Source organism: Canis lupus, chromosome 8, assembly GCF_011100685.1.
Source record: "Canis lupus familiaris isolate Mischka breed German Shepherd chromosome 8, alternate assembly UU_Cfam_GSD_1.0, whole genome shotgun sequence".
NCBI classification, from domain to species: domain Eukaryota; kingdom Metazoa; phylum Chordata; class Mammalia; order Carnivora; family Canidae; genus Canis; species Canis lupus.
In genome coordinates, this window is record NC_049229.1 from 33,804,047 (window position 1) to 33,818,649 (window position 14,603).

A 14,603-nucleotide genomic window follows, 5' to 3' on the forward strand; every position below is an offset into this window, starting at 1 on the left:
GTATCCTCTTTAAGCCAATTTCACCTGTCTAGATACTCTGACAAAATCTCTTAACTGCTGTTTTATAACCCATAACAATACTTCGAACTTACACAGGGCTTTTCTTCCGAGGAGCTCAAAATGCTTTGCAGGCATTATCCTCTAAGCTTACACTGTCAGCTAAACAGAAAGCAAGCCTGATAAACTCTGTTTTACTTACAGCCCTCACAGCTGGTGATATAACTGCCTTGAGTGCTTAAATACCATAACAGAGCCTCAAATGGGTTTGTTGAGCCCAGAATTTTTGACTCTCTAGAACAGGCCTGTTGTATTTGTTGCAAACACTTCTGCCTAAGTTCACCAAAACCAAGAGTTTTACTTTCGTTCAGGACCAGAACTGTGAGTTAATTCCCAATGAATCCAAACAGAACATATATATGGAAGAAAAATTACCCCACGATCATGGCCTGAATAATCTGACTCTCCTCCAAAGTCCGGTTGCCATGAACTTAATAGGCAGTTCCTACCAAAGGTCTTCAGTTTCTCTCATTCCATTTTTATCACAGTTTAGACATTTTTAGATTTCCAGAAGCTACAGATGTTGCTAGCATTCCCAGAGTATTACTAATGAGGGGAACCTTGGTTGAGAATACATGATCCTGGGCAGCCCTGGTGGCTCAGCAGTTTAGCGCCACCTTCAGCCCAGGGCGTGATCCTGGAGACCAGGGATCGAGTCCCATATCGGACTCCCTGCATGGGGCCTGCTTCTCCCGCTGCCTGTGTCTCTGCCTCTCTCTTTCTCTCTCTCTCTCTCTCTCTCTCTCTCTCTGTGTGTGTGTGTGTGTGTGTGTCTCTCATGAATAAATAAATAAAGTCTTAAAAAAAAAGAGAGAGAGAGAATACATGATCCCAATAATGGAGACAGGAAGAATTTCAACAGTAATACTTGTACTCAACATAACCTGTCTCTCCCTGTTTAACAGGAAGAAGAGCATCTTACCTGTACACTCTGTCTCTTTGGAAAAGTAATAATCAATTTGAATCATCATCTTTTAAGTGTCAAACTTTTCTTTTTAGTGGCCCTTTTCTTTCCTTTACAATGTTTAAAATTAAATCTAAGGTAAATTAGGGCACATGAAGAAGAGAAAGAATATCATGGAAAAAACAGGGCAGATGCTGAGTACATATTAGCCTTTCTCCCACTTCCCCCTTAAAGGGAGTTGCTTGGACACATCCCAGTAGCATATTTCTAAAAAAAGAAACATATGGGGGCACCTGTGTGGCTGAGTCGATCAGATGTCCAACTCTTGGTTTCAGCTCAGGTCATGGAGCCCCACAATGAGTTCTGCACGCTCAGCGGGAGGTCTGATTTAGATTCTCTCTCCTTCTCCCTCTGTCCCTTGCCCACCACCCCCACCCTGCTTGCATGCTCATTCTCTCAGATAAATAAATAAATAAAATCTTCTAAAAGGACAAAAAATAGCTTTTTCCTCTGGGCTGCCAACATGCCATCCAGACAGAGGAAGACCCGGAAACTTTGGGGCCACATGAGCCATGGCCATGGCCGCATCGGCAAGCACTGGAAACACCCAAGAGGCCAGGGGAATGCTGGTGACGTGCATCATCACAGGATCAATTTCGACAAATATCACCCAGGTTACTTTGGAAAAGTCGGTATGAGACATTACCACTTAAAGAGGAACCAGAGCAAAAAAAAAAAAAAAAAAGAAAGAGGAACCAGAGCTTCTGCCCAACTGTCAACCTTGATAAAGTGTGGACCTTAGTCAGTGAGCAGACACAGGTAAACGCTGCCAAAAACAAGACTGGAGCTGCTCCTATTATCAATGTGATGCGATCAGGCTACTACAAAGTTTTGGGAAATGGAAAGCTTCCAAAACAGCCTGTCATCGTGAATGCCAAATTCTTCAGTAGAAAAGCTGAGGAGAAGATAAAGGGTGTTGGGGGCGCCTGCGTTCTAGTAGCTTGAAGCCACATAGGGGGAGGTTCATTAAATGCTAACAAGTGAAAAAAAAATAAAAAATAAAAAGACAAAAAATAAATAAAATAAAAGAAGAAATATTTGTCGGCATGTGTTTTCCTGGCAATTTCTATACAAATATAATCAAAAGCCATCATAACAATATGGTTTCCACACTTAACTATCACTAAGTGAAACAATGGGGATGGCACTGCTTTTATTTTCCGGACCTTTATTTTTTTAACTTGGACATCAAAATGGATACAAAACTGGAAAGCCAGGAAAGAAAAAATTAAACTTGTTTTGAGGATATGAAACAAATCTCCAGCAGATGGCTCTCTGGTATCATAAGGGATGGAGGAGCCCCAGAAGCATCTGAAGTTCTTCATGTCCACCAAATTCAGCAGCTCACAATGTAAAGCTGACTCAAAATTTATGGAATTACATGACATTTCTAAAATCTTAAGTATTGCTGCCAATTCAGTGCTTTCACATTTTCTCATGTAACACTGGATATGTACAATAGAATATATATACAATATTTATTTTATTAAGCCTAATAATGAATCCCAGAGAACTTAAGAATTGGAATATTCCAGGGTACCTGGGTGGCTCAGAGGTTGAGCATCTGCCTTTGGCTCAGGTCATGGTCCTGGGATGGAGTCCTGCATCCTGCATCAGGCTCCCCAGAGGGAGCCCTGCCTCACTCTCCCTCTGCCTATGTCTCTGCCTCACTCTTTGTGTCTCTCATGAATAAACAAATAAAATCTTAAAAAAAAAAAAAAAGGTGATAACAACAACAAGCAGGACAAGTCAAGCAGCAAGCACATCAATTAAACCAGATAATGGTCCTAAAACCATCCACTCCATCATTCATCATTTACCCAATGCCTGGAACCCACATGCCAATGCGGATACAAGATAGAAAGACCTGACTCTGCCCACCTGCCCTGAAGGAGGTCTAGAAAACTCATTTAAGAGCACAAACTGATGATCAGCTGCTGGGAAGATAGACTCTTTTTGGGTGTCCATACTAGTAAAAATGAAATGGCACCCTCTCTAATTTTTTCCCACTCATTTTCCTCCTTTCCTTTATAATTCCTTTCACTATTTCTTTTTTTTTTAAGACTTTATTTATTTATTCATTAGAGACCCAGAGACAGAGAGAGACAGAGAGAGAGGCGGAGACACAGGCAGAGGAAAAAGCAGGCTCCATGAAGGAGCCCAATGTGGGACTCGGATCCCGGGACTCCAGGACCATGCCCTGGGTCAAAGGCAGGCGCCAAACCGCTGAGCCACCCAGGGATTCCCCCCTTTCACTATTTCTTATATTGTGACAAAACATGAGAGGCTCCTAACTCTGGGAAATGAACAAAGGGTAGTGGAAGGAGAAGTGAGGGGGGGATGGGGTGACTGGGTGATGGGCACTGAGGAGGGCACTTGACGGGATGAGCACTGGGTGTTATATTATATGTTGGCAAATCAAACTTCAATTAAAAAATTTTAAAAAATGAAATGGGATAGGTAAACATGTGGACTGACTGCCAACACTTAAATAAGAATATGTCACATAAAAATCAACATTTTTAGCTTATCCTGAAAAACTTGCAAGATCTAGCATCACTGAGCTCACATACTCCTCCTGGCAACAATATGAGCAAGATGTGTCCAGATCAGAGGGAGTATGTGCAGTAGTACCACACTTACCAATCCCTACTGTCTTAGGCACCTTCCTCTTTGCTTACTTACATTGTCTACCTGGCCACCCAAGGTTGCATGGAGAAGATGTGAATATTTCATTCCAACTATTCATACATAGTATTAAATGATAAATGATACATGGTTTTAATTGATAAATGATCTTAAAAAATCATATTTATTATGCATTTACTCCAGGTCATGCAAGCATTTACTACACAAAAATCTCATTCTATTCTTACAATAAGAAATAGGAATATAAATAGCCCTACTTTACACAGATAGGAAAACTGAAGTCTAAGGAAATTAAACAATTTGGTCAAGATCACAATGCATACTCATGACAGAGCAAAGATTTAAATGCACGTATGTCCATGCAAGTCCAGAAGCAGAACTATTTTCCACTAGTCTATACTGCTCTTCAGTGGGGACTGAGTGGTCTGAGAGGCTTCATAAAGGAGGATGAGTTTGAGCTGAACTGTTTCTATTTTTCCTTCCTATCCTCTTTTAACTTCATAGCTTTCTGTTATAGAGTAAATAATAGTACTAACTATTATTTATTACAAAATGCGATAATGCCTATTTTCATACAGGTTTATTTCTTGTAGAGTGAGAACAGTGTTATACTGCCTAGACACGAATCATGCCATGCTTTTAACAAAGATGGGATTTTCCTTTGAGGGAGGGGTAGTGTCAATCATGATAGTTGTCTGGCTGTCAATTGCCTAGGGATTAAACCTACAAAGCAGGGCAGATAATATGTATGTGGGAATAGGGATTCCCTACTTGGTGGTGGTCCCTAGAGGAAATTTACATCTTGCTCTTGGCTCTTCCATGTTGGGGTAGGGATGAGGAGGACAAAAGGAAGTTATCCTCTGTATAGGAAACAAGCCAAAAGCTGAGAAGCCAGAAAGCCTAGCAAGGTGCTTGAAAACTGTTCTAGTGCTTTGGATATAGAATATAAAAAAAACTTCTCAGAGTGTGGAATGGGTCAGGACCTGGGAGCCCTGAGAACTTTTTAGCTAAGATAAGATAAGAGAAATTTGTATGTTGTGAGTCTAATTCACTTTGTGTTTCTATTATTTTCTTGGTTTATTTGCTTTGTATTCCCTCAGGTTTGAGCCAAGTTTTTTTTTTTTAATTTCTACTAATTTCAATTGAAATAAGTGACAGGGTTTTCACTTATGTTCGAGCTGGAGTTTTAATAGGATATAGGACCCCTCAGGGAACACGTGAAGCAGATACCCTGAGAAAACTGAGGGATCAATGTCAGGCCTTTTGCCCACCTCCTTCTCATAATAAAGCATTGGAAATTCTTTACACATTTTTTATAGAAAAAAATTTCCATAGAGTATTTTGTTTGGAGATATCAAACAATGTAAAAGGAGGTAATATGGCTGAAGAAGAAAAGGCACTGGTAAATTTAAGCCAAATCAATGTAACTCTTTCAAGACATTTGCAATGTTTCCAAGTGTGAACATTCTTAAAATCTTGTAAGGCCATTCAAATTGATGCATTATATTTTTATCCTAATCTTTTCCTTTGGGGTTATGTATACATTTAAGTGATAAGAGGTAGTCTGATGTCAAAACAACTTCACGATTATGAATACAGCCTGATAATGTTCAGTTGATAAAATCCTTATGTTATTTTATACACTGTTAAGGTTTGTGATTGTTTGTATTCCAAAGCAATAAGATTATCATGTTCACACTAGTAAAAGAACAGTCATGCCTAGCCTTGAGAAAGCATGCCTGTTAAAAATGCCTTAATTTTCTGCAAACATCTAAAATGCCTTTGAAACCTCCACAGCCTATCATGTGGTTATAAGCCACGTTTGCTTCAACAACTACACAAAATCACCAAACATAGAAAGCCCCATTTGGACCAGTCCTCACAAGGATTCTCAACCTAGGAGTACGAGCCCAGATGAATTACTCAAAACCAATCCTTTTGCCTGGGTTCTGAACATTCTCCTCAAGAGAGACATGGTGCAGTTTCCTATAAATCAAGTATTTGTTAGCCTGAGACTGAGCATGTGATTGCCTCTTCTACATTGAAAAGCAGTTGCTTCTGTTATTAAAAACTATTCTTGGGGCACCTGAGTGGCTTAGTTGGTTAAGCGCATCAGACTCATGACTTCATTCATCTCAGGTCACGATCTGAGGGTTGTGAGATCATCAGGTTCAGTGGGGAGTCTGCTTCTCTCTCTTTACCTCTCTCTCTCCATCTGCTCCTCTCCCCTGCTCTCTCTCTCTCTCTCTAAAATAAATAATCTTTCTTAAAAATTATGAAAGAGGGACGCGTGGGTGGCTCAGTGGTTGAGCGTCTGCCTTCAGCTCAGGGCATGATCCTGGAGTTTCGGGATCGAGTCCCACATCGGACTCCCTGAGTGGAGGCTGCTTCTTCCTCTGCCTTTGTCTCTGCCTCTCTCTCTCTCTTTCTGTGTCTCTCATGAATAAATAAATAAAATATTTTTAAAAAGCTATGAAAGAAACTATTCTTAAGAAATAGTTCATCTAACTAAAAAGCCAAATTAGCAAATTATACTTGATTACATGTCTTTAAACTGATTACTAGTGTGGTATACATGGTATCTATTCAACATCCTTTACAATGTTTTCTACATTTTTGGGTTTGTCATCAATTATTTTTTTTATAAATATTAATAGAACAATGAGTACATATATGTATACAAATATATACACCACACACACACACACACACACACACACACGACTCACAAACATATCAATTCCTTATTTCTCTAAACTGAGGCTAAGCTCTCATTCCTAATTCTCAGAGTTCTTTTTTTTTCTGTAATTTGTTGTGTGATACTTTCCCACTTTCTACAATGTATTTCTGTTATTTATATATGTCTTAACTCTTCTACTAACTTTTATGCAAGATCCACTCCCATTTCTTCTTTTTTACTATCTGAATCACCAAATACTTGCTAAATGTGCACATAAATGAATGAACAGAAACTCTGAATATACATAAGGCTAAATAAATCCTTTCCTCATCCTGAGCTATGATGTAAAATTTCATGTGTGTCTAAGGGTGAACTTTACTAAGCAGTACTAACTTTCTACTTTCTAGTGTTGGGCAACAAAGGTTCCAAAAAAAGGATAACATCAGCTCTAGAATAATTTTTGCTTAATTGTGATTATACTGATAAATGAATTCCTTATGATAAGATAGCATACTAGAAAACTTAGAGTGAGAATCAGTTATCTTTCTTCAACAGCAGAATTTATAAGCAAAGCTATAGGGTAATACATCATAAGAATGATTTTAAATATTTCTGAAATACCACTGGCTATGTGAGCATTAGTACCAAACCTGGGATAACCATTCCGCTTGCTAAGTAATTGACTGTACTAACATACGGTACTTAAGAACAGAGATCTATCATAAATACCAGAAAAAGGATGATGACTTCAGGACAAAACAACAAAGTGACTTACTATAAGAGGTAATCAATTACTGAAATCACCCCAGCAAGTCTGTGTTTTGTAATCTGTCATGTAATATATATGAAAATGATCCAAAGATAAAAACAAGTTTTAAAAAATGGCAATCATGTGAGATTTTTTCCTGTGTTCTTGTTAATGGTCATAAAATTTTTAATTTTTATTAAATTTCCATTGCTTTTGCCAGAACAAGCATGGAGGGGAGAATTCAGCATTTAATCTGCCAAATCAGGTCATCACTAATAATCAAACCAAGGGCATATTCCATCAAATACTCTTTTCCTCATCCTCCCCATTTGTATATCATGAAATCCAAAGCATTTCCAAGAACAAAGGCCAAAACTTGTACCCATCCTTAACACAATTAGAGCAAACATCCCTAACTTCTTACTGTAATATCACAAGTAATGGTGGACAACAGTTCAAATTCACTCCTTACTTGATCTTTCTTATTATATTTCACTGAGCAGCACCCAAAGGTAAATCATAAACTGAGGTTCATAAATATGGTGTCAAGATGACATTTTGAATATTCTGTCTCATTTATCCATTCTAGCTGCCTCCTGAGTGGAAAAGTTACATGAGAATTGAGAAAATAACAGGAGTGCATACCAGGAAAGGAGTGCATACCAGGAAGACCAAAAACATTGATTTTGTGAATAAAATGCAAGTAAAAAGCAAACACTTCTCTCATAAACTCTATACAAGTTCTTAAGTACCCTCAATGGAGCTATTAAAGAAAAACATCTCTGACATTTTTCCACAATGCCACTTAAAGAATACACATCCCAATTCATTTCTGATTGACCAATAAAAAAATAAAGCATCTTGACTTCAGTAGCAACTATGAGGCCGCCAGACTGAAAGAAGAATCATTCAGTCATCTGAATAAAGATATGCTTTTCCAACATGACTCTCTTCTGAAATTCCTACATTATCAGCAGAGAGAATCCTAGGACAAAGAGAACTAAGAATTCCAAATAAGAAAGGAGAGAGAACACCACTGTTTCTGCAGCAGAAGAAATTAAAAAGTGTTACAAATATATAATGGAAATGCTCTCAGAGGACTGTAGAAAACATCCATGAAATTAAATACACACATACACAGACACACACACAATCACCAAGGCAGGAAAATGGATGTCACCAAAATAGATTAAACAACAAACAACACGACAATGACGGCTTTCTGCCCTATGTGTGCTGCCTTGCTGGAAAAAGATGTCAAAAATGCAATTTTTGAAACCTAAATATAAGGACAGCTAAAATGATCTTAAAAAAACAAGGGAAAAAAACTTGTCAGGAAAGAAAAAAATTAAAGTTAAATGATCTATTTGGTCTTATTTTTAAAAAATCAAGATGCTAAAGAAAGGTTAAACATGACTTCCCTGTTGGACACTAAGAATTAAAAATCTGTTTAAAAAGGTAATGTTACATGCTTACCTATATCATACATTGTAAGTTAAAAAAAAAAACAAAAAAACAAAAAAAACATGGTAATTCTCCAGAAAGTCAATTACTATGAGTTTGTTTGATAAACCCCATGATGAATGGGCCTTTGGAAACATGAGGAAATGGTAACTGTCTGGGATACTGGCACTAGATTATACAGCCCCAACACTCAGCCTATTTACAGAAAGACATGAAGTAGGATCAGTCACATCAAGAATTCACCTTCTCCAGCCCAGGGATCCTGGTATTTCTTCTTCTCTTACAGAAGAGCAATAAATTAACCCAGAGCAATCTTGAGAGAATCCAAGCAAATTCATGATGTTCCCAAGTCTGTCTGGTCAGCATCATGACGAGTACCAAGCAGCCTCCCATTTCCCATTAGCAGGAAGGCTCAGATACTGAATTTCAGCCATTAAGGGAGGAAGTCTGGGGGTGTGAGTAAGGATTACCAAATCCTACTCTCAAGAAATCTTTGTTTAAAAAAAAAAAAAAAAAAAAAAAAAAGAAATCTTTGTTTTTGAACTCTTACCTCTCGCATGTACTTAGATCCTAGTACTTGGTACAATAAACCCACAATTGATTTTTTTTCTGAATATTGAATTATTAAAGCAATAACCTGCCACCCTACAGAATTATTGTTACAATTTTGCAGCACAGATAAATTTCTATCTTCTGTGGGAATACAAGAGAGCCTAAAATAAGTTTGATTTATTTAGAGTAAATAGATATCCTCAATTGGATTTCTAAAATATAGAAAGCAGAAGTGGCTCAGTCGGATGAGTAACCAACTCTTGGTTTCAGCTCAGACCATGGTCTCACGTGCCGTGGAATGGAACCTACCAGGAGCTCCAAGCTCCAAGGGGAATCTGCTTGAAGATTCTCTCCCTTGCTCCTCCCCTGACTTCTGCATACACATGTACTAGTGCGCTCTCACTCTGTCTCTAAAATAAATGGATCTTTAAGAAAAAAAAGCAAGCAGAACTTCTTTAAGTTCTTTAAGAAATATTGAAAAACCTAGTCCATTTGTTATTAGGGTTAAAATATTCTAAAGACAGTTAACCCAGATAAAAAAAATTCCAAGCAAATTTTCATAAGTAATCAGATATTGTTAAGTTCTCATTTTGGAGCAGAGAAATACATTAATATTCACCAAAAAAGGATATCAATCTATACAGAGATCATGTCCAAATACTCATTTACATGGTTATACATACGCAACTAACTTGCCATATCCTATTTTGAATAAAAAATTAGAAGACTTTTGTCATTTTTATATTTCAAATATGATAAATGCAGCCCAAGTAGAGTTATGCCTGAGATAAATATAATGCATTTTTTATCACCCTGAAAACCTGTATTCCCTAAAAAAAAAAAAAAAAAGGTACAGAGAAGTAGTGTATCAGGCAAAGTGACAGATAAACCATTATCCCTTCAAAAATCACACCACATTTTTGCTGACAAGGTAAAACACCTACCGAAATAGGCACAAGGCAGTATACAATTATAGAGGCAGAAACAGAAATGTAAAACACACCGAAACTTCTCCTGCTCTACCGATGCACATCTCTCAAGTGGGTGTTGCAGAGCCAGAGCACGTCCACCTTCAGAGCCCACTGGCAAACTTCTCAGAAGCAGACCCCAGTTATGTACTGAGTTGCATCCCCACAAAAAAATATATACATATATATATACTTAAATATATCCTGCCACACTTGTGAATGTGACCTGACTCGAAAATAGGATATTGGCAGATATAATCTAGTTAAGATGAGGTGATTGGGATGAGTCCTAATACAGTGGATGGTGTTCTTGTAAGAGCAGGGAAATTTGGGCAGAGAGAACACTCAGGGATAAGAGCCAGGTGAGCATGGAGCCACGCATTGCAATTATGCTATCACAAGCAAAGAAACTCAAGAGGCCACCAGAAGCTAGAAGAAGCAAGGGATGATCCCCCTCTAGAGGCACTGGAAGGAGCGTGGCCCTGCCTACACCTTGATTTCAGACTTCCAGCCTCCAAAACTACTGAAAAAATTTCTGTTGTTTTACGCCATCCAGTTTGCAGTATTTCACTACTGCAGCCCTAGAAAACACTAGACAGTGATTACGTTGTAGAAACGTAGGAGACAAAGGAGACAAAGACGACAGGGTGCCAAGTAGATACAAATTGAGGTTCATTTGAGCCATTAATTATCCCTGAAATGATAAATATTCAGAAATTTCCACAAAGGTTCTTACTTCTTGGTTGTCTGCTGTCTAATAAATGCAAGTCTTGCTCATATCCCATTGAGAAAACTATTTCATTCTCTGGAGAAGTGCTTCTGTCCCCTAGTGGGAAAGAAGATACCAAAATAACATAGGAGTTTCATAAGATAATTAAATAAACACACATCTTTAACTGGAGAACTGGATGTCATCTGTTAACTCATCACAGAGATTCAAACTTGAATGGCCAGTAACCTGACATAGCACAAGCCATTGTTCTGGGTAAGAATAAACTATCTTCCTTTGGGTATAATCCTAGGATAGAATTTAAATCCTTCATCCAAAAGCTCTCAAGGTGTGCTTACATTCCTGGGCAAGGTGGAAAAACATGCACTGAAACTAGAGACCTCCAATACAATCAGGAGTCTAGCAGGCTTAACTGTTTAAATAAGCTAGTCCAGAGGAGTAGATGCACCAGCATAAAACTAATCATGACATTATTAACGTACACTAATTAAACATAAATGGTACATCCTAGAATCTAGGAGAAAAAGTGTGCTCATTCAAAATCTTATCTTAAGCCCAAAAATGTAACAGAAAGAATATTTTTAAACCAAAAATGTCTTTCATAAGCCTTGACGAGAATCATAATCTAGATCAAAAACTGACAAAATAGATTCTCAAAAAGAAGCTGGAACTGAACTGTGTAGAAGAAAAGCACTAAAACTCCAGGACATCTTAGGCAAGTCAAAAAAATTCTCACATATTTCAATGCAACTGCCATCATCTACTAAATTTAGAAAATTATTGCAGTTTCACAAGTATGGATTACTCACAAATATATTTTTTTCCCTCTGATTTAATGAGCTCTGCTGGGTAAAGCTGTCATCTCTAACTCAGGTTAATTTGGGGGAACCTGCTTTTTCCAGATGGCATCAAGGAGAGCAGGCAGCTAAAAGGAGATTAATCTCAAAGTTATATGGGTTTTATCTCAATGTGGAGTGCAAGACCTGTTAGCCTCTGAGCTTGCTTTGATCCATTTCTTAAACCGCCATTCTACCATGGAGTTCTCCAGAATACTCCTAGAATGTCATGTTTCTCTGCCAGAAAACTGCCAGTGTTACCCAGAAAGTCTGGGATAGAATCTGCAGCAAACCTAGCTGAACCACCTTCCCTGCTCGACAGGAGACAAAATATCAAAGAACAGCACATCTTCTGTCTTTACTGCATCAGAACTATGGCTAATTTGCTATGCCCAAAAGCCTACCTGTCTTCTAGATTAGTTTTAGAAACTCAGGATTACAAATCTCTGGACATTCTTCACTTCCCACCAGAAACTGTTCACCTGCTAAAATGCTGATTAATTAAATGACCTTTCATCATATTTCCAGTCTTCTTATTTGTGGATGTGCAGCTGTGCTCCAGGCATCTTCTTCATGCTCACAGCCAATGTCTTGGAAAGTTTCATTTGGCATGTATTTCTCCATCTCAACAGGTGAAGAGACTGCCCCTCTTCAAAGACTATAACATCCTAACCCAGAAATGTTCATAAAGGAAAAAAACCATGGTGCCTGGGTGGCTTAGTCAGTTAAGCATCTCCCTTCAGCTCGGGTCATGATCACAGAGTCCTAGGATCAAGTCCCATGTAAGGCTCTCTTCTCAGTAGGGAATCTGCTTCTCCCTCTCCCTCTGCCCCATCCCCTCTCATTCTCTTCTCTCTCTCTCTCTTAAATAAATAAAATAAAATAAAAAAAAAGAAAGTAAAGAGGGAAAAAAACAAGCACTAACAATCAGAGCAGTGCTGTGAAAATACAGTCCACATTAAAACTTCCACCTAAGAAAATGTGGTGGGGAAACTCAAATTTTCCATTTAAACCAGTATTCTTGGGACGCCTGAGTGGCTCAGCAGTTGAGCGTCTGCCTTTGGCCCAGGGTGTGATCCTAAAGTCCCACATCAGGCTTCCTGCATGAAGCTTGCTTCTCCCTCTGCCTCTGTGTGTGTGTGTGTGTGTGTGTGTGTCTTTAGTGAATAAATAAATAAAATCTTTAAAAATAAATAAATAAACAAAAAAAACAAACAAACCAATATCCTCAGTCGAGCCTGCAGATCTAACTCATCTAAAGCACTCTTTAAAAATGTGGATGCCAGATTGATCCTTCACCAACTGAATCAGAAGCACTGGAAGGAATCAGGCATTAGGGATTTTTTAAAAGCTCTCCAATGTGATCCTTATGTTCACCTGTAGTTAAGAACTACTGATCTAGACCAGAGGTCAGCAAGCTTTTTCAGTAAAGGGCCATATTGTCAATGTTTTAGGCTTTGTGCACATTCAATCTCTGTGACAACTACTCCAACTCTGTTGATCTGGCATAAAAGTAGCCACAGATAAGATGTAAATGAGCAAGTGCAGCTGGGTCCCAATACAGCTTTATTTAGGAACACTGAAATTTGAATTTTATTTAACTTCTACATGTCACAAAATATTATTCTTCCTTTAATTTTTTCAATCATTTAAAAATGTAAAGATCTTTTTTTTAATGATTTTATTTATTCATAGGAGACACACAACAGAGAGAGAGAGAGAGAGAGGCAGAGACACAGGCAAAAGGAGAAGCAGGCTCCATGCAGGGAGCCCTATGTGGGACTCGATCCCAGGTCTCCAGGATCAGGCCCCGGGCTGAAGGTGGTGCTAAACCGCTGAGCCACCCAGGCTGCCCCTAAAGATCTTTTTTTTTTTTAACTTGAGATCATACAAAAATAGATAGCAGGCCAGCTTTAGCCAGGCCACAGTTTACTGACCTCTGATTTATACTGTGGATGGAAATCACATTTCTCCTTAATCTTTTCTCAGAAACAACATTTGCTCAGTGACTCACTCCATTGGTTCTAGAAAAGATCCCCTTCAAATCATTGGTACCTTCAGATTCAAGTTGGTCCAGGCCAAATGAGGCAGCTGTATTAACTTGGCTAATGGATGGGACAGCGGTTCTTCTCTCCGAGGACGTCTCAGAATCAGGAAGCGCTGGGAAAAGGCTGGGTGCTTCCTCCATTATTCCAGGAGGAGTCACTGGAGAGCCCCAAACTGGTGTGAACAATTCCTCGTTTGGCCCTGTGACAGTGTCCATTAGATCTGTCAAACACAAGAGATGGGACTTGACCCAAAGATGATCATTAGTAGAACTGTATACATGTCTTTTTGCCTTTTAAGAAAGAAATGTGTAATACCAGTATCTTATATACTACTGTATAAGTAGTAGTATTAGTAGTATCTAAGTCTGGACTTAGACAAGCTTCCCCTTCCCAGTGTGCATCAATCCAGCTACGCAAGGTAAACATTCTACTGTCCAGGGAAATGTATTGTCTCAAATTGATTTCCCATGTATTCTACTGATAATATTACAGATTTTGCAAGATTTTATATAATTTACTGCCAAAGGTAGAAAATTTAACAAGAAAAGTATTAAAATACATGCCAAAGACTACTTTTAAAAATCAAGTCATAGACTAAGGGTATCAGTGTCTAGAATATGCTCAATTTCAAAGCAGCCAATTTAGCCCCAGGTTTTCCCAAATATAAAAAGCTCTAGCATAGTATTATTTGGCATGTCTGGTAGATCATCAGAATCTCCAAAGTAATTTTTTAGAAGTCAATTTTCATGCTTTCCACATATCCCAACTTACTGAATCAGAATTTCCTTGGTGGTGAAGCCTGAAAAACTATTTTTTAAAGTTCCTAAGACATGGATCCAGACTCTCACAGACATTGCTATGTTAGGAGTATAAATTGGTGCAACTACTTTAGAAGATAGTTAGGCAT

At 38.3% G+C, this 14,603-nt stretch overlaps 2 protein-coding genes across 9 annotated transcripts in view; one reads left to right on the top strand and one right to left on the bottom strand.

The window, feature by feature from the left end:
• Nucleotides 1-14,603, bottom strand: part of ARMH4 (armadillo like helical domain containing 4) — a 164,513-nt gene that overhangs the window by 96,410 nt on the left and 53,500 nt on the right. For 7 of the 8 annotated variants that reach the window (XM_038544812.1, XM_038544816.1, XM_038544814.1 and 4 more), the window contains 2 exons: nucleotides 13,704-13,916; nucleotides 10,819-10,908 (listed from right to left, as the gene is read on the bottom strand). In XM_038544812.1, the coding sequence (XP_038400740.1) occupies nucleotides 10,819-10,908; nucleotides 13,704-13,916 (303 nt within the window). The remainder of the gene's footprint in view (nucleotides 1-10,818; nucleotides 10,909-13,703; nucleotides 13,917-14,603) is intronic. The other variant, XM_038544813.1, reaches the window with a different exon arrangement.
• LOC106559163 (60S ribosomal protein L27a-like) lies at nucleotides 1,485-2,001 on the top strand. Its single transcript, XM_038544822.1, has 2 exons — nucleotides 1,485-1,672; nucleotides 1,708-2,001. Exons 1-2 carry the CDS (start codon nucleotides 1,485-1,487, stop codon nucleotides 1,964-1,966), a joined length of 447 nt encoding a protein of 148 aa, XP_038400750.1. The 3' UTR covers nucleotides 1,967-2,001.